Source organism: Alexandromys fortis, unplaced genomic scaffold (genome assembly GCF_014885135.2).
Source record: "Alexandromys fortis isolate MF-2015 unplaced genomic scaffold, M_Fortis_MF-2015_v1.1 scaffold_39, whole genome shotgun sequence".
Lineage (NCBI taxonomy): Eukaryota > Metazoa > Chordata > Mammalia > Rodentia > Cricetidae > Alexandromys > Alexandromys fortis.
The window spans coordinates 9,085,460-9,107,374 of NW_026067918.1; the positions used below are offsets into that span (position 1 = coordinate 9,085,460).

At 54.6% G+C, this 21,915-nt stretch overlaps 3 protein-coding genes across 10 annotated transcripts in view; 1 reads left to right on the top strand and 2 right to left on the bottom strand.

Annotated features, from left to right (window-relative positions):
* Positions 1-1,107: 1,107 nt before the first annotated feature.
* On the bottom strand, positions 1,108-5,802 carry Foxj1 (forkhead box J1). Its single transcript, XM_050140052.1, has 3 exons — positions 5,646-5,802; positions 4,486-5,151; positions 1,108-2,880 (listed from the first exon to the last, which is right to left on the bottom strand). Exons 2-3 carry the CDS (start codon positions 4,981-4,983, stop codon positions 2,113-2,115), a joined length of 1,266 nt encoding a protein of 421 aa, XP_049996009.1. The 5' UTR covers positions 4,984-5,151; positions 5,646-5,802; the 3' UTR covers positions 1,108-2,112.
* LOC126500312 (inverted formin-2-like) lies at positions 3,368-16,336 on the top strand. Of its 3 annotated transcripts, XR_007591306.1 has the most exons (6): positions 3,368-3,939; positions 6,251-6,351; positions 8,123-8,252; positions 9,218-9,464; positions 13,635-14,705; positions 15,885-16,336. XR_007591306.1 is itself a non-coding variant. In XM_050140053.1 (3 exons), exons 1-3 carry the CDS (start codon positions 5,841-5,843, stop codon positions 8,150-8,152), a joined length of 342 nt encoding a protein of 113 aa, XP_049996010.1. In that variant the 3' UTR covers positions 8,153-8,232. The 3 variants fall into 3 exon arrangements, 1 of the variants encoding a protein (XP_049996010.1); XR_007591305.1 differs by lacking the exon at positions 3,368-3,939 and having other exon boundaries at positions 5,956-6,351; XM_050140053.1 differs by lacking the exons at positions 3,368-3,939; positions 9,218-9,464; positions 13,635-14,705; positions 15,885-16,336 and adding an exon at positions 5,841-6,094 and having other exon boundaries at positions 6,294-6,351; positions 8,123-8,232.
* Rnf157 (ring finger protein 157) overlaps positions 6,829-21,915 on the bottom strand; it is a 71,131-nt gene continuing 56,044 nt past the window's right edge. For 2 of the 6 annotated variants that reach the window (XM_050140042.1, XM_050140047.1), the window contains exons 12-19: positions 20,522-20,760; positions 19,667-19,775; positions 18,097-18,208; positions 17,573-17,742; positions 17,270-17,335; positions 16,344-16,404; positions 14,703-14,813; positions 6,829-9,300 (exon numbers count right to left, since the gene is read on the bottom strand). In XM_050140042.1, the coding sequence (XP_049995999.1) occupies positions 9,164-9,300; positions 14,703-14,813; positions 16,344-16,404; positions 17,270-17,335; positions 17,573-17,742; positions 18,097-18,208; positions 19,667-19,775; positions 20,522-20,760 (1,005 nt within the window). In that variant the 3' untranslated portion in view covers positions 6,829-9,163. Of the gene's footprint in view, positions 9,301-10,793; positions 10,835-14,366; positions 14,444-14,642; positions 14,814-16,343; positions 16,405-17,269; positions 17,336-17,572; positions 17,743-18,096; positions 18,209-19,666; positions 19,776-20,521; positions 20,761-21,915 lie in introns of those variants that run through there. The other 4 variants (XM_050140044.1, XM_050140045.1, XM_050140043.1 and 1 more) reach the window with 4 other exon arrangements.

Here is a 21,915-nt window from a genome sequence, read left to right on the forward strand (position 1 = left end):
GGGTAGGTGATGGGCAGAGACACAGGGAGGTGTGGAGCAGAGGCTTTTCCTGTGTGCTGGGTGAAGGGATAGGCTCTGGGAGGCCCCAACCGCCTGCCTGCTGTGTGTGAGCCCTTCTGGAATATCTGGAATAATTAGCAAATGAAAACAGCGTGTTCTGCAGGGGAATGCCAGGCTGGCCTCAGGCCAGACTCAAGGACTGAGGGACAAGGGGAATAAAGGACGAGGGGAAAGAGGGGCCCGTGGAGGCCTGGCAGGACTGTTCTGAACAGCACTGGGTGCTGCTGTTCTCTCTCTGTGTGTGTTCCTGTGTGTGCACCTGTGTGCAAGACAGCTGCTCGCGGGGATGGGCCGGGCACGAGGGTGCTACGCAGGGGAAAGTGAGGCAGTGGTGGTAGGGGAAACGGGTCCCAGGCAAACACATCTCAAGTGAGGGGACTGAAAGGGACAGCCTGAGGGCCACCCAGACATACACACCCTGTGCCTTGGTTTTACTATCAGAACTCCAGCAGCCTAGAACTTCACAGTCTGGGGGTGGGCATGAGTCTCAGCACTGAGCCTTACTTTAAGGTGGGCTCCTGCCACCCCAAGCCTGCATCAGGCTGGGTCTGGTAAACACACGTCAGAGCAGACGGGAGGCTCCTCTGACCTCCCGCCCTGTCTGTCCCTCCAGGAAAGGGCTAAGGGAGGGTGGTGCTGGAGGGAGTCCTGGGATTCTGGGGCGGGCGAGCCTGGGCAGGCCCTTGTGGTGGGGGATGGCTTGAACCAGGGTACAGTGGCCTTTGGAGTCCTTGGGGAGGGGTGGCGCTGACCTTTCTCTGTCTCTTGTTCCTTTGGGCCTGCAGGCCCAGCTCTTCCGTGGTTATGGATGGAGGTACTGAGGTGTGGGATACAAGGGCTCCCGAGAGAGCCACCCCTCGGCCCTTTCTTCCCTAGGGATCTAGGTTGAGGGGAGACCTTCTACAAATCTTCTCTGTCCCAGTTTTTGGTTATTTCCCTGTTGACATTGGAAAGAAATATGTCAACTTCCCCTCCTCGAAGTTACCACATTTGACTCTGCCTTTCCCCAAAAAAAGCTGGAATGATGAACCATGTTCAGGTTTTTTAAAGTTTTATTTTGAAAAAAAAAAATTATCGTAAAGAACTTTAAATGAAAAAGGTTAAATTGCCCCACATGGAGGGTAGATATGGATACCAGCCCCAGGGGTCAGGGTGGAGCAAGACCTGGTTTCCCCCAGTGCAGACAGGGGGCATAGGGTTGTCTCCTTCCTGGTTCCAGTGCTGCCAGCAAGCTGGGCATCCCTCCCAGTGAAGTCTTAGCTACAGCTATATGCACTACGTTAGTCTCTCCCCCCGACCTAGCAGCTTGGCTGCCCCTGCCCCAACCACCCCAAACCCCAACTTCCTGTTGCTCTCAGCCTCAAGTCAGCCTCAATCTCATTTGCAGCCTCCTCTCTGCCAGCGATGGGCCAGGGAAAAGGCCCCAGAGGCCATGGAGACCATCTCCCCCACCTTGCTGCCCCCTCCCTATTTCTGCCTTCTCCGTTCCTTCCCCCAGTCTCCTGCCACCTCTCTCCCTAGCCAAGGCTGCCAGGGCCCTGGGGAAGCTCTGCCAGGAGGGGCCTCCAGGGGGTTAATTTGCCGTTGTCTAATTAGCATTTGTTGGTACCTGGGAACTTTCTCTGGGTAGAGACCCGGGGAAGCAGCAGGGGTGGGTGAGGAGAAGCAGAGCCTTGAAGAGGGCCCTGTTCAGTTCCTCCCTGGCCTGGCAGGACCCCTCCAGGCTTCAGTGCTCACAGTGCAGAGGCCAGGGGCGGCGCCTTTGCCAGTTTGAGGGCTTGGGGGGGACATAGGTCAATGAAACACTGTGTATATGGGGGTTGCTGATGAGGGGGAGGCAGCAGTTTTGGTCCTGGGCCCCCAGTTCCCAGTCTTCTGGGCTTGGATATGAGGACACCCCCAGGTGGCAGCAGTGTGGCCTCACGGAGCCAGCCTTCGGAGACCTGGCCCAGTCCCTGCCGGGGTGCTGAGATGTCCATGGGCCTTTTTCAGGAGGCAGTCTGGGCCCTGACTTGGGCACTGTCCGGAGATGGGGTGGGGCCTGACTTCTTCTTACAAGAAGGCACCCACACTGGCCCAGTCCTGCAGGTCAGCGGCCAGGGTGGCGTCCCCTGCTTCAAAGAGGGGCTCTGGGGGCAGGCAGCCACTGCCGTTCTCATCCCAGGGATGCTGGAGGAAGGATGTGGCCAGAAAGGTCTCATCAAAGTCCAGGCTATCAGCAGCCTGCTCCACTGGAGGTCCCCAGGTCGCAGGGCAATCGATGTGGTGGCCGTGGACGGTGAGGTCCACATCTCCATGTGAGGCGGGGCTCAGTGGGGGGCTTAGCTCCAAGGCCTCCAGGGAGCTCAGCTCTTCACCCAGAGTGCCAGCCTCGAAGATGGCCTCCCAGTCAAAGTTGCCTTTGAGGGGTTCCAGCTCACCCTGTTCCTCCTGGGTCAGCAGCAACGTGCTGGGAGGCCTCAGGACCTTGGCCACCCTCTTGGGCAGCGGCTGCTTTCGCTTATGCCCCAGCCTGCCCTCTCCTGTGCCCCAGCCCCCCTCCCCTGTGGCCTCCTCGAACTCCTGCAACAGCTGCTGGGCCTCCGTGTTCACGGTCAGAGGCCCACCCCAGGGGCCAGTGCTGGGTTCCTGTGAGGCCTGGCGGGCAAAGGCAGGGTGGATGTGGACCGGGGGCAGCCTCCGTTTCTTGAAGGCCCCACTGAGCAGGCGCTCTGCATACTGGGGGTCAATGCGCCAGAAGCCCCCCTTGCCGGGCTCGTCCTTCTCTCGAGGCACTTTGATGAAGCACTTGTTCAGGGACAGGTTGTGGCGGATGGAATTCTGGGTACAGCGAGAGAACAAGAGAAAACGCACAGGGGGATCAGTGAAATGGCGGTGGAGTGGCACCGGGCACGCCTGCATGCTCCCTGCATCTCTTCTCTGACTGGCTAGGGATGGATCAGCCCGATGCCCCTGCCCAGGCAGCTGTAGCTCCAGGACTCTGGGACACCAGCCACAGGGCATGAGGAGCCCGGAGTGTGGGGAGAGGGGGCTGTGGGGAGGGGGGGGGGCTTTTGTTCTCTGTTGCTGGGATATCTGCCTGCTCAGTCATCCGAGCTCTGAGCCACAGGGTGGCTCTCAGTGCCACCCCCCCCTCCCCCTCCCTCCCTCCCTCCCTCCCTCCCTCCCCCTGCTGCTTGCAGGTCCTGGCCAAAGCCCTCAGCTCCCCCACGGCCTGGACTGCCATCTCCCTCTGCCTGGCTGGTTCCCTCTGTTTGTGAAGTGAGTGGGTTAAGGGAGGGGGTTGGGTGACAAAGGAGTGTGTGTGTGTGTGTGTGTGTGTGTGTGTGCGGTGGGACATTTAGTGACTGCTTGTTTGTTGAGCCAGCTGCTGGCCTAGGCCTTCACCCCCCACGGCCTTCTCTTTCCACCCAACCCTCAGTTGATCATTACCCAGCCAAGTGCAGAAGGCTCATTCCTAGGGCCTGAGTTGGCCCAGCCCTCAGTAGGGAGAGGATGGGGGTCTTCTGACCCAGGGCCAGGGCCATTTGGAATGGCTCAGGACTGCCCTTGGGTGCCTCAGAGGAGACCGGGCAACCCTAGGCCTCTGTCTCCACCACCTGAACCCTGCTCTTGAAAGTTGTCTAAAGCACTGTCCACTTGGCCTTATCTTGCCTTGCTCGCATTTGGTTGCTTAGTTCTGGTCACACCATGCCAGTGTCCAGGATCCCAGGCTAGGTTAGCAAGGCAGGTAGGTGCGTGGTGAGTGCCCCTTCAACCATCGAGGCTGTGTGTTTACACGGCAGCCTGGGCCCACTGGCTGCCCTGTGCCAGGTTCCAGAGACTTGGAACCCGAAGCCATTGCAGCAGCAGCGCCTCTGTGGAAAGCACCCGACTCAGGTAATTGCCCCCCAAGGGAGGCTGGCTGAGAGGGGGGGTGGAGGCAGGAAACTGGGGAGGAGTTGAGGTGGGAGGCTGGGTCAGTGGCTTTAGGATGATCTCATGACCCCTCCGCCTGGATGACTGATCTTCACGCCCATCCTGCTCATCTCTGCCCTACTCTCGAGACCAAAGGCAACAAGGCAGCGTGCAGAACCTGGCAGGGAGGCCACCTGCGTTCCATTTTGAGTCCAGTTCCGATAAAGCATCTTGGTCAGAACTGTGTCTAGGAATTCTGGGATGTAGGACAAGAGTGTTCTTTATAGTATTGTCCTCATTGGAGGCTACACCTGGCCTGCAGAACCAATGTGCCCTACTGGTCCCTCTTCCCCTAAAACTTCAACTTCTGTACCCCAAAGCCCTGGCTCCAAGAGGAGAATTTCCAGAACTTGACAGGGGCCCTCTCATGTGAGGCCTGACCTCAAAGCCAGGTGTCTCCTTGGCCTTGCAGAGCCTGCAATGGGAGTGAGGAGGGAGTGGCCACCACCCACACCTCTGCTCCCCTACCTGCCAGGTGGGATCCGCATGGCGGAAGTAACAGAAGTTGTCCGTGATCCACTTGTAGATGGCCGACAGAGTGATCTTGGTGGCCTTGCTGGCCTGCATGGCCATGCAGATGAGAGTGGCGTAGGAGTAAGGAGGCTTCACATGCGGGTTGGTGGCGTAGTCCACGTCGTCGGGGGGCGGAGCCTGCAGCCCCGGGGGCGCGCTTCGAGATGTGCAGGACGACGTGGGTTTGCCAGGTGTGTGAGGCTGCCCAAGGCAGGCTGGGTCTGCAGCCAGGGGTGACCCGGGTGCCACCGAGCCTGGCACTTGGTGGTAACCGTGGGGGTCGGTGCCCCCCGGGGGCAGAGTGGGGGCCTTGGCGTTGAGAATGGAGAATTCCTGCAGCCACTGCAGGCTGGTTAGGCTGTCATCCAGGGCGTCCGGTTCCTCCATGCTGCCCTCCGGCCCGGCCTCCTCCCTGGGCCCTGCTCCGCAGAGGCGCAGCCAGCTCTCCGCCATATCTGCGGGGTCTCTCCGAGGGGGCGGTCAACATCCACGGGCTGAGCCGAGTGGCCAGCCGCGCTCTCCTGCCCGCTGGTACCCGAGGCTTCAGTTACACAGCCTCCAGAACACTCACTTCCATTCCGCGACCCGCGGGGTCGCCTTCTCCGAATACGAATGTGGGGCCTGCGGGAGCAACGCGGAGCTGAGCACTCTTCCCCGACCCTTAGGTGAAGGGTGCGCCTTAGGGGGAACCCCTCAATTCTTCCTCGAAGCCTGTGGCGAGGTCAGGGTCAGACCCCTTGTCTCTACCTCTCTCCATCTGCCCTTCGAGGGGGCATTGGCGACAACGAGGGAAGAAGGTAGGGAGGCCCAATCTAACTTTTCTCCCAAAGAGTGGCAAACTACGGTCACACCCCAATAATCCAGAAGGGCAGTGCGACGCGGCTAGGACAGGGGAGGTCATCTGATCCTTGGAAAGCGGTATTAGGATGAAGGGTCCCGGGAAAGAAAGGAAGGACACAGGACCGAGTTATGGAGAGGCAGGAAGCGATCTCCCCCAAACTCCTCAGATTTCAGTCATCGGCCCCACCACTTTCGTGGGCGAGCGATGGAATGGCTAGCCAGCAGATCCCGACGCCCTCCCATTCCGTGGCCCACAGCCCTGCCCAGTCCCTTACCTGGCTCAGAGCGCAGCCGGGCCAGAGGAAGGTTCTGGAAGAAGTTCCTCCCACCTCCCGCGGCTCTCTGTCCCCAGCTCGAGGGCTCTGCTGGTGCCCCTTGTCGGGCCCCCCCTCGCCCGACGGCGCTTCTCTGAGCGCCGACGGCCCGGGGACCGGCATTAAGTAGACGCTCGGAAGGCTTCTCCTGCTGCCATGGCGACGCTCCGCCCCTATAAACAGCTTCCGCTGCTGTCATTGGCCAACATGTCTCCAAGGAGACCGCGGGCCCTTGCTGCTCCTCTGGCGGCAACTCTCTGGAACTCCTTCGTTCTGCCGCCCTCTCCCGCGCCACCCAGCCCCCTACCCGCCACTGCGACTGGGTTCTGTGCATTCCCGCCCGAGAGCCCCGCGCTAGGTCGCACGGCGGGCACTCGGCTCCCGCCCGAGGCCCCTCCCCCTCGCGTCCGGTATGACCGCTGCGGGAACCGAGCCCCGGATTCTGGAGACCAAGCCTCCGGGAACCATGCCTTTTGAGTCTTTTTCCCTCACTGGTCTGCCAGTGGCCTTTGTTTGGTTTCTGAGACCTTTTCCTGGTCCCTGAGTGTCTTCTCTGGTGCCCGCAGACGTGTGTGACTCTCTGATGCCACCTGTCGCTTATATCCGCAGAAACGTCCACACAGCTCGCAGACACACCGAGGAGGGTAGGGTAACCCAGCGTCTCCCGGTAAGCAGCTTCTCTACTCGCCCTGCTCAAGTTCCCGGACGCCGGCATTCCAGGGGCATCGGCTGAGGTGTCTCTCCTCCCAGACAGCCTAGAATGCAGTGCCAGTGGATAAAAACAGGAAAGCCACGGCCTGCCACAGCCTCATAGAGAGGTTATTTGTTCTGCTAATTTAGCCAGGAACTGGTTAAGTGACAGGAAGCAAGAAGTATAAGGGACTCGGGGTCCTCGCCTTCCCTGCCGCCACCAGCTTTAATTATTGAGGAGCTGCAGGATTGGAAGTTCTCCAGTTTAAGGCGACTGTCGGGGCAGACAGAGCTCAGCTAGAAATGGGAGTTGGGCGGGAGGCTCTGCATCAAGATCATGCAGAAATTTCTGTCTGGTACTCAAGAGTATGCCTTGCCCATTCCTCCACCCACAAGTAAAAATACTGAAGAATGCTTGTTCGTTTACAAATGAACTTACTTCGTGGTTAATAGCTCCCCTTTCCCTTGTACACAGTTTTATTCATTTTGAAGCATCATGCAGCAATCCATAAATATTGCATCTTGATGTCCCCACTGTAGTGTGCCAACAAGTGTACTCCAGGCAGTGTGAAGGGCACACAGACGGCACAAACAGCGCGCGCACACACACACACACACACACACATACTTGCACACACCAGGCGTGCAGGCCCTAAAAGTGAGCAACCAGCATGCCAACACCAGGTAGACAGGACTAGCTCCCCAGTGAAATAGATGGCTTAGTGTTTGGGTCCAGGAGATGCCCCAGTGGGTATCAACTCTGGGAGGGATGAAATTAGGTAAAGCAAAGAGGCTCTTTGAGGATACTAAGATCACTGTAGAACCCAGAGCAAGAAAAATGAGGTGGTGGTGTGGTGAGGAGCCAAAGGCCTTGAAGGAGAAGGCCCCCACCCTACTCTCAGACAAATGATGGACCGTGTTGAGTGTAGCAGCTGATGGAGGTCCACCCCTGTGGGTGGGCTAGCGTGAGGGGGCAGGAAGATCAAGGCAGAGTGATGGGCGCTCTAGCCTTACATACTGGTTCATGGGGCTTAGGCCAACTGAGCACTTGCTGTGAGGAAGGGGGAAGGGCTGATCATAATGGCTTTTTCTTTCTTTTTTGAGAGTTCCTGGCCACTGTGGCTACTGTTTACCTGAACTTCCTTCATCTCGGCTACCTCCCTCCTCCTTCCAGGTCACACCACACTGTGAATACTGCTTGCCTCCTGCCTGCCAGGGGAGTGGGTCTGTGTGCAATCGCCCCAATGCTAAGGGAACTTCCCTGGTCTTGCTTCATTCTTTGAGGAAGTGTGGTTATTGCTTAGCTTTTACTGGTGTAAACCTTAGTGTTGAAGGGGTCGTCAGAATGCTGGGGGAAGGGCATCAAGCGGGATTTGAAATGGCAGAGTCCACAGAGTGTTCAGAAAGGGAGCCTGGGGTCTCAAACTCAGTCTCTCGCACCTCGGGCTCGACAGCAGCCTCCCTCTAGGAGTGTGATTTCTACACTCCTGGTCTCTGCAACCACACACAAGGAGAGCTGCTCAGGTCTGTAATCCTAACGCTTGGGCAGAACAAGCAGGAAAACGAGAAGTTCAAGGTCACCCCAGCTATGGCAGCAAGTCCGAGGGCAAACTCTCCACTCCCCACCCCCATCCCTCAGGACCCTGGGCAGTGGTGTTTTAGAAAGTTTTTGTAGAAGCACACTTGTCAAGTCTAAAGCTGATCCCAAACCATCTCAAGTTCCACTAAACAACTACCTTTTCCAAAAGCTAGTAAACAGGCATTTAAGAGCCATGTGAAGCCCACTGAGCTGAAAAGGCTGGGACACCCAACAACTTCCTGCCAGCTTGCTGCCATGGCTTTGTCCGAGCGCTGCCTGGACGGCACCTCTAAGCACTGGTGAGCCCATGCCCTTTCATCCATCAGGTCCAAAGGCAAGGGAGGAGTACACTAGGGAAGGGAGGTCTTCTAATCCTTTGGTCCCCAGGTGATCCTGCAGCTGGCCTCAGAGCCTTGGTATTCCTTGCACCAAGTTGAGAACCACTGGTCCACAGCTTAGCCTAGTTTTTCAGCTATTAAAAGGGGGTGGAGAAAGGGTAGTTGGGTTTGAGACTCCCTCTCTCTCAATGGCTGCAGTGAAGATGAGCTATGGTGATGGTCAGCCCTAGCTAGCATTGTACACAGGGGTGGCCCAGCAGGCCTTCCTGACTGCACCTGAGGAGGACAAGGCGTTGTAAGGGTGATCATCCTAGCTGGGGGCACAGGAGGCACAGGAGAATGGCTGTGAGCAGATTTGGCTTTCAACCAACTCTTTGGCTGCCACCATCTCCTTTAGGCTTGAGAAAGGAACTCCTGGTGCTCCGTGAGGCCAGAGTGCAGATGACCTCCCTCCTGGAGCTAACCCCGACCACTTCAAGTTAGGTTTCTAATTGGTCATGAGGTGCCAGCGACCAGAACCTGTGCATGGGAGTCTGAAACAAAGTTGCCCAAACTCCCCAGTCTTCTTGGTCACTCCTTAGAGGAGAGGAGGCTAAAGGAAGAACCCTCAGCTCAACCGGCCCACTGGGCTTGGCTGCTGCGTTACAGTTCACTGAGCAGCATCAGCCCACACCAGGAAGGCTTCAGGTTCTGAGAGGGAGGGATCATGACTACAGGAGATGAGGATGGCAGAAGGCTGCTCTCCGCATCCTGCCTCCATGTGAGTACAGAGTCCACATGTCTTGTGGAAGATGCCCAGAAGGCCTGTGGTCCAGCGAGGACAGATGGAACGCAAGGACAGGAGGGGAGCCCAGGTCCAGGTGCAAGTGCCCTCAGACAGCCAAAGGATCCCATACACCAGGCCTGTTCTCGTCTGCGTCCTCCAGGTCCGCGTCCTCCAGGCTGCTAGATGAGAAGTGCCGGCACCGGGCACTGTGATGGTCGACCATGTCATCATGCTGCCAGGTACCTGGAGAAGAAAACCAAAGGCTATGGGAGCCATAACAGATCAAGTCCACATGGTGTCTCCAGCAGGGCAGCACAGGAGCCAACACAGAATCTAGTGTGTAACCTGAGACGCCCGAGTCATTCAGGAGAGGAAGAGCAGGGGAAGGAGGTGCTGACATGTTCCAGGTCTGTTCCTCCCTAACTAGCCATGGCCTGTGACCCACGGGCAGACGGACAGACATGTTGTTCATGAACTTACCTAGCGTCCATTTTGCATGTTAAGTGCTTGGTTCTGAGACTTCGCCTATGTTACGAGGCTGAGCCAAGCAGATGTGCAAAGAGCACACTTCTGACCTACAGCCTCTGTTTGCTGTGGGAGGTGCTATGGGAGCCAGGGGTGAGAGGGGGCTGGCAGCATAGCAGAGCCAGGGAAGGGACGCCTTGGGTAGGACAAAGTGTGGTGTTCAGAGCCCCCCTCTATACCTCTACTTATCTCTTCCTCACCCGAGCACCTGGGGCTCCCTTGCTCCCAGCCCGACTGCCGCTGTGTCCACAGTGAAGAGTCATCCCTGCTATCTCTCTGCGTCTGCTCTGATGCAGCCTACCAACTCCTGTGTTCGCTCTCGCTGCTCACATTCACATCTGCATTGCACCTACCTGGGCCTCGTCCCTAAGTCATAGGTACCAGGGGGTCTGATCTTTGACAGGTCACTTAGGGCCTTGGCTTTCTCCTATCTCCAGTGAGGTGAGTGTGGCCCTCACAAGTTTGCTGTGAGGCCTGCATGTGGTCACATGTTAAGTATGCCCAGCAGCATAGCTGACTCAGAAATGTGCTGTGGCCAGTTCCCTGCCAGCTTGGTTTGAGGGACCGTCATGTGTTCCCTGTGTCCCTCTAGCTGCTATCTAGCTGGCACGTTACCTCTCTGTTTCATTCTCTCTAGAAGAGCTAGTGTGTTCTTTATACAATGACGGGTAAGGCCTTACTCTTTCCGGGCTTGGCATGTTTAGGGAAGGGACTTCATCTCATGGGCTGTTAGACAAACCTCTGCAGGAACTACTTCTGCACCCTGGAGCTCAGAAAGGTGTGTGGCAGCAGGGATGGGGCGGGGGCGGGGGGCTTTTCAGTGAGGTCAGCTAACTGTAGTGTTGTGCTGAGACCAGCTTACAAATGGTCAGTCAGCCTCAGATTCAGCAAGCTCAAGACATAAAGCCCTTTAATGGCAAACGTGCCAAGATGAAACAGTTGCCAACTGCTCATTCCTCACGAGTGTTCTGGTGTGGGTGTTTTCTCCTGCGGCTAGAGTAGCAGTCCACAGTGGAGCCCCAGGAGAGGAGGGGGACAGGGTCTTTCACACCTGGGCTGTTTGCTACTTGCATCATGAGTCAAAGGTGCTTCTTCCTATCGGCAGGCAGCACTCTGAGCGGATGGAAGCGTATCAGGCAAAGAATGTTCAGTTAGGAACCCCAGATAAAATGAGTGGTTTGTTCAGTTATATAATTTGGTAGATGTCATACCTATTCCTCAATGTCTATGGGACAGGACTCCGGAGCTGCGGCTGTTCAGTAGGAGAGACCAAAAGCAAATGGTGAACAAGAGAGAAGACACACATGCACACACAGTAAAACAGCAGCAGCCACATCACTACCATCATGGTCACTGCGGCCAGCATCCATGACACTGGGCTGTCCTGGGTTGTCCGGACCAAATTCATAGATGTCCTGATGCAACATTTGCTGCCCCAGGAACCCCAGCCAGGCTGTGGACTGTTCCTTGTGGAGCAGGTAGGGTGCAGATGGACTGTGTGTAGTGAGGGTATGGTGAGAGAATGAAGCATCCTTTCCCTGGAAGGACCCACAGGGTCCATAGCAGCCCCGTGGCTGCTGCCTCTCTACAGCGTTGATTCCCAGGGGATGTATGTCCCCCATGAGTGTGCCATCACATCTGGCTGAACCCAGGCCTCTGACAAGAAAATAGAACTTCAAGACTTGAACCCCCTGTGGGGGTCGGGGGCACAATGGTGTTTTCCATTTGGTTCCCTTTTGGGGCATCCAAAATGAGGACGAGACCCCCAGAGGCCCACACAGGGACACTTGCATGGCGCTCCGTGTCCCTCCTAACATGCTGATCAAAGTGACGGCTCTTTCCCCTCAGAGCCTGCTACCGCACACATTCTCAGGGCTCTCCCTTTGCAGCCCCTGCTGGCCTGGAACTTGATATGCAGATCAGTCTGGCCTCGAACCCAGAGAAAATCTTCCTGCCTCTGTTTCCAGAGTGCTGGGAAGGAAGGTGTGCATGACCACATCTTAAATCACGAGGCTTGAAGACTGAACTTCAGGTATGTGTGTGTTTTTGGATTGTGCTGCATAGGCCTACTCCTGTGTTACTCAGTCGTGTGACAACTGTTTGTAATTTCACTAAAAATCCACCATCACATAGCACGCAGAGCCTCCTGAGAATGTTCACTGCCCCACGTCACTCTCCCGCCACCCATGTAATGTTCCTGGAAGCCACAGAGACTTCACATGGTCATGTAGTTCAAGTTCCTATCACATTCCCCTTTCAACCTTCAGCAGCTCTTTCAGAATGTACTGGGCTCAAACATGAGGAACCAGAAATCTACACTCTGTCTTAGAGCCTTTGAAGGCCTGGAAGCTTCTTAGGGGAAGAGCTGCAATGGACAGGCACCCTCTTAGGCCCTTACAACCTTGGGGAGGGTGGGTTTCTTGGCAGAAATGATCTCTACACCCTCTGTGGCATTCCTCTGAGTGTGCTCTCCATGTTCCATGTGTCCCCCATGAAGGGGTGGCACCCATGAAGATGGAAACAGACTCAAGCAGGGGCAGGACCTATGGGAAGTGACCCTTGTGGGGAAAAGAGCATTCGAGGAGAGTGAGGAGCCAGCCAGCCTGTGAGCACAGCCGAGATGGGAGTGAGCACACTGTGCGCTCAGGCCGGGATGGGAGTGAACACACTGTGCGCTCAGGCCGGGATGGGAGTGAACACACTGTGCGCTCAGGCCGGGATGGGAGTGAGCACACTGTGCGCTCAGGCCGGGATGGGAGTGAGCACACTGTGCGCTCAGACCGGGATGAGAGTAAGCACATTACTGAGTGTGAAAGGCACTTGATCCGTGGAACCTACACACACACAGACTCTCCTGGCTTTGACCCAGGAGATATCACAGAGTACCCTGGCACCTTTGCTATCAGTGTGGTTCCGGCAGAAACAACGGAGGGGACACGTCTCCTCCCTGCAAGAGCCCTTGGACTACAAGTACACTTAAGTATGTATGTTTATGCTTGGAAGTGTCTGTATTCGCTTAAGTGCTGCTTATACCCGAGTCTCTCTCCTGACAGTGTCACAGCTGACTGATTTCATGTCTGGCCAAACTGAGAACCCCATTTAATCTTTAAAAGGCTGGCTCTTGACATTACTACAAGGAAGCCATGGCTGCTTGCTTCCTTTCTGGATTCTTCTGTCCCCATACTGCACCCCTCCCCATAATGAACACGCATTGACAAGCAGGATGTCAGGAGGCAGAAAGAACAAGCTTGGTCTCCATGGCACTGTGTGCTTCAACAGTGACAGCAGGCTCCCTCTGCCAAAAGCAGGGCTCAGTGTAGATGCCCTTGAGGAGAGGCTGGCCGGCAAAAAGCCACCACAGACACAGGCAAAGCTAGGCACAGGCACCATCTCACCATATGACCAACCAAGGATACCTTTCCATAATCCTTGCCACAGAAGCATGCCTGTCTTTGTTGAACAGAAATGCACACATTCCCACAAACTCTTCCCCTCAAAAACACTTCCGTGTGCTGCACACAGGCCCTTGCCGATTAGTCATTGGAAGCTTGTCTAGAGCCCTAAGCGAGAGCACTTTGTATGCACACACCAGTGAGCTTGCTGTCGGGCTGAGCAGAGGCAGGACAGTGCTGGCACAGAGTGAACATGGACTCTCACACAAGTCAGAGAACACAAATGAGTTAAAAGATGAGCAAACCAGACAGACAGGCCTACATTGGCATAAAGACATGGAACATGAACGGACAGATGGAAGCAAGGCCCGGAGTGTAAAGGCATGATGAGTGTGCTTGGTCTCCAGCAGCTCCAGTCCAGGCGTAACTGGGCAGGAGGTGGCCATACAGATCAATGTCCTCCTCCACCATGCTCGGCGGGAAGGGAGTGTGCCTGGGGCCTGTGCGGGAGAAGCAGGTGATCTGATGCTGTCTCTCAGGTCTCACTGAAGGCTGGGACCTGGGCAGTATCTGCAGGACAAACTAAATAGAGAATAACTGACGTGCCCTTGGGAAGGATGGAGAAAGTCTCTCCTGAGCAACTGGCTTCCCTTGCCACAGGCTTGTATGGGGCCAGGGCCTGCTGGGACCGTATCTGGCACAGGCTGAAGGAGAGTGGCGACCACAGAAGGTCCTGTGGCTCAATACCTTCAGCTACTTCGCCGAGCGAGTAAAGCACTGGACCCAGGAGTGGCTGTTCTGAAGCTGAAGCAGGTCTTCACTGGGGACACTGAGGGAATTACCAAGGACACTGTGAAGTGGGCCTCTGTGCTGGAACCAGGAGGGAAGGACATCTGGCCCAGCACGGCTCTTAGGAAGTGGGCTTTGATGCTGCTGAATGGGCACACTGAGGTCAGTGCTCGATTGTGATTCAGGATGGTTTCTCTGTGCAGCCCTAGCTGTAGTGGAACCTCTTCCTTCCTCCAAGTGCTAGGGTTAAAGGCATGCATCACCACCACCCGGCTAAATTTTAGTATTTTTCGGGGGGGTCTAGCTCCTGGTCTGCAGCTTGCAGTGATCCGGCTGCCTCTGTTTCACAAGTCTGGGATTATTGGCGTGTGCAGCGTGACTGGCCTTGAATAACTAAATGGCCACTTTGCAGATTCAGTTTGATGTCATGAAGAGCAATGGGCATGCTGAGAAGTTGGGGCCTCAGAGAGCCACGTATCCCTGCCCTCTGGCTTCTCATTTGGGATTCAAGGCTTGCATGTGTGATCAATGGAGACCTAAATCTCACTGGATCAGAAAGTCATTCACTGGCCTACAAAGTGCTTTTAGATTTCTCTGTTATCCTCAAACATGTGTCCCTTGCCGAGTTATGGTTCCCATTCTAAAAGCGCATTCCTCCTTTCCAGGGCCTCCATGGGGAGGTGTCTGTCTTCTCAGACTTCCTGAGGATGAACACAGGACAGTCCACCTGACATGGTGTCTGTAAGACTGTGCTGGAAGGTGGGGTTGGGAACTTTTGCCTGTTTTCTCAGGAGCTGCTCTTCGCCTCCTCTCAGCACCTACGCACGCCCTGGCCTTCCTAGTCAGAACTGCAGCACAGGCAGAGGGGACTGTGGGGAGAGCGGGGGAAGAGCAGAGGGTGTCTCCCGTCAGGTTCATGTTCAGCAGGCTGCCACTCACCGGGTAAGCAGACCTCAGAGCACAGCTTATTGTCCAGTGCTTTCACGCTTGCGATGTCAAAGTCATTGTTATTGTCACACTCCGTGCCTAGAAATGCGCATGTCCTCTGGCCTGTAACGGAGTTAAGGCAGTTAGACAAGGGCTGGCTATGTTTTCTCTACTTTGCTGTCCTCAAAATAAAAGTCTTAAGGATGGAGACAAAAAGAAAAAATCAAATCATGTGTCAAAAAAAAGACAATAAACCGAGTGAATAAAGAGAGGACAAAGGAACCGAGTTGTGTGGGCATGTCCGGGTACTCGCATCGTCCTGGCCGATTCCCTCCGGCCCCTTTCTAGTTGCTGTTCCCTAGTGAATCTGATCCCTGCAGAGTGCTGCCAGACATGTCGGACAGACCACTCTGGAGGACAGCTGCACCCAGGCCAGCCCGATGATGCTACGGCTGGCAGAAGCTGGAGACAGCCATGAGACAGTACCCTGTCCAGGCCTGTGACTCTCAGGCATAAGCAGAGTATGCTTATGACCAAAGGTTCTGCAGAATCATATGCAAAAAACGACAACTCACGGCCTCAGTTCCATAATTTTGCACGTTGTATGAGAATGACGGTTGACAAAATTATGTTTTACTCTCTCTAGAGACTGAAGTTGTTACTCTATGTTTCCAGCGACTGTCCAGAAGGCCACAGTCAGTGAGAACATGAGGGAAAGTTGAAGTGATGTTTTTCTTTGGTGTTCCCCCTTTTTCTCAGTGAAGGGAGGAGAGGAAAACCCTCCATGTAAACTATGAAGAGCCGGATGGCAATAGCCTGAACACCCTGTGTGTCTTAGGAGAATCATTCTTTGGGGAAACCATCCCTCAGGGTGACTTTGGCCTGAGCTCTGAAATGATCTTCAGAGGCAGTACAGCAGCAATCCCTGGGCAGATGTTCAGGAATGAGAGAGGCCATCCTTGGGACTATTATCTTTGAGCCTCTTGCCAGTGGAAGCTGTCGAGTCCACAGCACCCCTGACACCCTGAAGCCAGGGCCAGCGCTAAAGCAGAAGCAACTAGGATGACACTTGCTGGAGCAGCCGCGTCCAGGCCATGGCGCACATGCCCGGGAGCAGAGGGAAGGAGTCTGGCTTCTGGGATAGGCATGGTGACTTCTCTGACCGCCCCCTCTTCTTCCTCCCCTGCCCTGCAGGACAGGTCTTGTCCAGCCTCACTGGACACAAAACTGTTCCTACTGAAGACCAAAGGCTACAGTGCTGCCTAAGTGAGCCCAGCAGAGAAGCCCGTGCTTCCTCAGCCACACCGTCTTAGATGTTCTTCACTAAAGCAAAACCAGACCAGCTACCAGAGTCCTGCCTTTCCTGGGTGCCAGGGCATCCCAGGAGCTCAGCGAGAGAGCTGCCACAGGAGGAGGCGTGGGAAGAGAAAGTACACAGTGTCTTCTGCAGCATTCCCTCTAATCCCGTGGATTCTGAGTCCCAGGAAGAGCTGAGAAAGTCACTAAGGTCACTGATACCCTGTTTGCCTGACATGCCATCAAGATAACCAGTCCCCACAGCCACCTAGCTGAGCACTGCCACTAAGTCACGGTAGTTCCCCTTTCTTTACCCCTTAGCAGATACCCAAGAAAGCAACATGGAAGAGCAAGCACCGGGTCTTTTACCATCTTCTTGCACGGGCGATCTATCCTCTTCCTCTATGATATCATTTCCCTAGGACAGAAGGAAAGCCCCATGAGTCTACCAGGAAGTCAGAGGAGCCAAGTGAAGACAAGCCATCCCTGCGGAAGTAATTTCCACGGTCTGCATCCACGCACATTCTTCCCACCATGGCCAGGGGGTGCTCGGTCAGTCTTAGAAAGGGCTGTCAGGAATGTCCTTATTACAGCCTACCTGACACTAAAGCAGAAACAAGAGTCAAATGAAAGGGCAAATCAAAGTGAGGTATGGGCACATGCCTGTAATCCCAGAACTTGGAAGACGGAAGCAGGAAGGCCACCTGAAGTGTGACCTGTAAGGCCAGCTTGGCCCTACCATAGCAAATTCCAGGCCAGCCTAAATTCCTAATGAGTGTACATAGTTAAGCCCTGTCTCAAACCAGCAAAAGAGACAAAATATAAGAACAAATCATGAGGACATAATGCTTTCAGAAACTCTTTAGGGGCCAGTTACTGCCCAGATGCCCTGAAAGGATCCCTGTCAACAACAGTGGGCCCTGGGCTACACAGCACACTTGGGGCATCTACACCCACAGCTCTGCACAGGGCTCCTGAGTGGGGTGTGGAGTGTGTCCTGTGGGGAGCACCTGAGACCCAGTGGTCCCAGCACACAGACTAACTGCATGACAGCAGGCATGAGAAGGGTCTCTGAACTCACTCCCTGGATATCACACTAGAACCAGTGTCTCCTGCAAGCAGGACAGTGCCCAGGTCCCTACCCACACCCCCTTCTAAATGATCTACCCATGCCATCCAGGAAGGCTTCTCCAGTATTCCTCTACACAGCCATTCCCAGCTAACACCAACAGTTAGAGAAAACGGCTGTGGGAAAGGATGCTGCTCTCTGTCAACTACGTTACCTCTGCATCCTGTTCTCCAGCTGGAAGGTCAGCAAAATTGCTGTCTGGGGACTCTGCTGGTGTCCCCTGTAAAAGAGCAACAAACCCCAAGGGTACGGTCATCATAGGCTCTCCAGTTAAGCTCTTATGACAACAAACCCAAGCTGAAGCTTTCCTGAGCACAAGGTCTGTAGCATATAGAAGCCAGTCTAAGGGAGTGCCTTGCTCCCTGCAGCACCCCTGCAAGTACCTGGACATCTATGAAGCTGCCTAGAACCCATGTGTGAAGCAGAGAGCGAGGCAGATCAAGTGCACTTCCCTTACCTCTCCTTCTGAGGGAGCCCTGCTGGCAGCCAGGGGGGAGGGCAGAGCCTCTCCCTCTTCTTCTGTGCCAGGGGCGATGTAGGAGCCAGACATGGAGGACACGGTATCAGTGCTGATTTGGGAGGAGGCCATGGACATGACTGACTGGGCCAGGCTGCTGCTAGCAGGGTCTGTGGAGAAAGAGGTTAGGGGAGGGGACAGGACCATGACTATTAAGGAACATGTGCACGTCCTTTACTAGGGCCACAAAGAGTGGTGGACAAAAACCCCATGCTGCCCTCTCCAGAAAAAGGTTTAGGCTGAAGGTTTCCAAAATTCTGTTTTGAAACCCTGGGACTAAGGCGGTGTTGCAGCTGCTACAGTGTAGAGGGAACCTCATGCAGGAAGGTGAATGAGAGCCCCCTCCCCAGTATGGGACCTATTTAGTCACCAGCTCTGCTGTTCCCATCCCCAAAGGAAGTCACAGTGGAGCTGGGGACCAGTGGAGCGAGGTACATTCAGCCTCTCCCTGATCCCTCAGGTACCTTCTGGGGAGGAGATGGTAGAGGAGAGCGGAGTCCCTGTGCAAGACGACTGGTCGATAGCCCCTGATGATGACAGGGTAAGGTTCTCACTCTCCGGAGTCACATCACGTCCCTGGGGGTGAAGGACACAATGGGACATGAAACCAGCAAAAGCCTAGCATATGGGCAGAAGGGTAAGAGCAGAGCTGGGTAGGGACACGGGAAACAGACACCAGGAAGGACAAGGTGCTCTCTTGTGGGCATGAGTGACAGGAGAGGCGGTGCTGGCTTCTGTCAGCACTCTGTCAGCCAGGGCCTGGAGTGACTTTGTCCCAGGTCCTGCCTGAGGCCCAGCATCTGGTGGGGCACACAAAGGCAGCAGCTCCAGTGACACAGGCTACTCGGCAGCTGTCCCTGGGGGACATCCCGGGATTACGAACAGCTTTCCTTTAGAAAGAAACGAACATGAAACCAACAGGGTCCTCACTGCCTTCAGGACCCCTCCACACATAGGTTGGGAGCCCCTGCTCAGTGGATCTGAAACAAACTGGACCTCTGCTTTCCACCCGCCAGCCCCTGAACACAGCCTTGCCGTCACGGCAGGTCAGGCCTACACTGCTGAGGCTTCTCCTGGCCTCCCACATGTGACTATCAGGGGGCTTTGCAAGGCAGAGCTCTCACTATCCCTGGTCCTGCTCCAAGCTCCCTCTGAATGTTTCTCTCCCTATGCCTACGGACTTCCAAGACCCAGCAAATGCTCTCCCTCCATGACAGTTTTCCCGATGTCCTCCACTAAAGGAAACTGCACATCACGCTGCATGATAGTACTCTGTCTGCCCCCTCTCTCTTGAGATAGCCTCAGTAGCCGGTTGGCATTGAACCTGATAGATAGCCCAGGCTGGTCTCACACTTGTGACCCCTTGATTTAGCCTCCAGTGCTAGAACTACAGGCAGCCTGGGAGGTGAGGTAGGAGGATCGGGAATTCAAGGTCATCTCCAGCAACAGAGTGAACTATCTCAACCACCTGCCAGGTAGTCACTCAGGAAGGACAGGACAGCGGCAATGAACCACACACAGTGCTGGTAGTTGTGTACAGATGCCGTCCCAACTAGACATAAACTCCCGAGGATGGAACACCTCCCATCTGGAGCGCCTTTGGTACCCAGTATGCTGCCCTGGACACTGCTAAGGTCTGTGTGAGGGACGTGCATGGAGGAGAGCTGCAGGCATCTGTCCCCTGCTGGCCCTGCACATCTCCCAGCAGCCCTCTCGCTGTGGGTCCCGGCTCCTGGACCAATGCTGAAACTGACCACCCCAGTCCTAACTTCACGGTTCCCTTCCCTGTCTGGCATGCTGACCCACACAGCCATCTAGCCCACCATCACCCCACTTTCAAGCATGTCAGTGCCACAAGGGCCAGGGGGAGCCAGGCTGCAGACACTGGGGAACTCATAAATCTCAGGAAACCTCTGCAGCTACCACCTTGTACATTGCCGAAAGGCCTAGCGAGCAGATAAAAGCAGGGGAACCAAGGAGTCATGCAGACAGATGCCTGGTGCAAGTAACGCAGGGAGGGAGAAAGGCAGCTACCTCTTCAGGATGCTGGGCTGACAGTCTCTGAGACAGCTGAGTCTCCGACTCACTGCAAGAGTGCTCATCTTCCTCTTCATGTAGCACAGAAGAATTCTGGGAAACGGATCTGTAAAGTCCAGAGGAAGAGCAGTTGAATGCACTGTCCACACAGGAGATCGGAGCTGGCCCGATCTTGCTCAGGGCACACAGGGGAGGACTGGAGGAACCAGGCCCGCTCTCAGGGGCAGGACAGCGACTCCTCTGCCTCTAGCTCCTTGACGTTGAGAAAAACACTAGCAGCCTCCTCCCCCATCTCAATACCTTTATCTGTGAGACAGCCTCCTTTGCCATAGAAGCTGTGTTATGGTGTGTCCTATGGATTTATTTTTATTTTTTTATTTTTGTTTTTTTTCGAGACAGGGTTTCTCTGTGGCTTTGGAGCCTGTCCTGGAACTAGCTCTGTAGACCAGGCTGGTCTCGAACTCACAGAGATCCGCCTGCCTCTGCCTCCCGAGTGCTGGGATTAAAGGCGTGCGCCACCATCACCCGGCTGTCCTATGGATTTAAATGTTCAGAATATAGGGCCATTTGGTTCCTTTGACTTCAGATTAAGCCAGGGCCCCAAGGAATTCTGTCTATACTACTCAGTGTCCTCCTATACATGACTTTCCTCACCCCAACCATACCCTGCCAAAGAACACTCGGCCCTAAGTACCCACAGACATATTATTTCTATCCCCCTCACCACTGCAAGCATGCCTCTCAGGTCTTCTGTGAGTGAGCAGCCCTGGGGACTGGGAGAGTGTGACCTAGGTGTGACTACCATAACACTGAGGAAGGAAGGCGGGACACTGCTGGGCACTAACTACTTACTTGGATAGATTCTTTTTGAGTTTGAGTCCTTGGTTGCTGCAATCAGACAGGCGGTCAAGGGGGGACAGCGTCCTGACGGGGGGCAGGTGGCCATCACTGCCATAAGATGGTAGCATTCCTGAGAGGTGGCCATCTCCGAGAACATGCAGAGGAGGAACTGCTGGGGATGGGGTGAGGGGTCCATTGAGGGCCTCCAGGAGAGACACCACTTCGTAGCCTGGTGGGATATTCTCTGAGGACTACAAGAATCGAGACAGGCCAAAAATTAGGTATTTTTTTATATTAGGCCATGATCATGCTTCCTACTGGACATTAAAGATGGGTTTTGTTTTTAGGCTTCAGTTCTGGTAAGAAAGGCTTTGGTTAAACACGAGGAAGGCAAAGTGTTGAAGAGCCAGCCACAGGTCCTAAATGACCCTTCATGAAGTCCATTTTTCCGAAAATAGAAATAAATGCTCACTATAGGAAATCTGCAAAATACATCATAGGTAAAAAAATTACCAATAAGTAATCACCCAAAGTAACTTTTGATGACAATCTAGTAATTTTCTAATTATTTTATTTCTATTGTTTATGATTTATGACTACTCTATAAATGACAATCCTAGGGGCTGGAGAGATGGCTCAGTAGTAAGGGGCACTTGCAGCTCTCGCAGAGGACCTGAGCTCAGATCCCAGCACCCACATCAGTAGCTCACAATCACCTGCAACTCCAGCTCCAGGGGCCTAATGCTGCCTTCTGACCTCCAGGGTACGTGCCCAACATTTGCATATTCTCACACAGGCAGACACACAAACATAAATAAAATTTAAAAATAACAATTTTGAATCTTGTTTATTTAATTTAACAGAAATATTTCCTTTTTCTTTCTGTTTTGGCTTTTCAAGATAGGGTTTCTGTGTGTAGCCCTGCCTGTCCCAGAACTTGCTCTGTAGTCCAGGCTGGCTTGAAGCTCAGAGATTTGCATGCCTCTGCTGGGATTAAAGGTGTGCACCACCACAGCCCAGTTCCTTTTTCTTAAGACAGGCTTTCACGAAGTCCAGTGTAACCCCAAACTCACTATGTCCTACCTCCATCTCCCAGTGCTGGGTGCAGTATGACCTGCTCTAACAGTGTTCCAGTGGACATCCTTGTCTATAGGTCGTTTTCAGGCTGAGGGGTGGCTCATGATAGGATGCTCGCCTAGCACAGGAGGCCTTGGGTTCCATCCTCAGTGTCCCCAGTCAACAAACCCCTTCTCTCAGGCCACTTTCTCAGTATTAAGTCACAACTTTAGGCCACCATGTATAAATGTTTCTCATTTTTTGAAGAGCCCAACCATTTTTTTTCTCTATGTACAGTGTGTGCACACACGTGTGTGGGTGTGTGCCCTGAATCCACATGCAGAGGCTGG

Excerpts from the sequence above, each read along its gene's own strand:
- Foxj1 (XM_050140052.1), bottom strand. The coding sequence starts at position 4,983 with ATGGCGGAGAGCTGGCTGCGCCTCTGCGGAGCAGGGCCCAGGGAGGAG. Across the intron at positions 2,881-4,485 it reads ATGCGGATCCCACCTGGCAG|AATTCCATCCGCCACAACCT; the intron begins GTAGGGGAGCAG and ends CGCTGTACCCAG.
- LOC126500312 (XM_050140053.1), top strand. The coding sequence starts at position 5,841 with ATGGCGACGCTCCGCCCCTATAAACAGCTTCCGCTGCTGTCATTGGCC. Across the intron at positions 6,095-6,293 it reads GCCCCTCCCCCTCGCGTCCG|AAACGTCCACACAGCTCGCA; the intron begins GTATGACCGCTG and ends TTATATCCGCAG. Across the intron at positions 6,352-8,122 it reads GGGTAACCCAGCGTCTCCCG|CTAGTAAACAGGCATTTAAG; the intron begins GTAAGCAGCTTC and ends CTTTTCCAAAAG.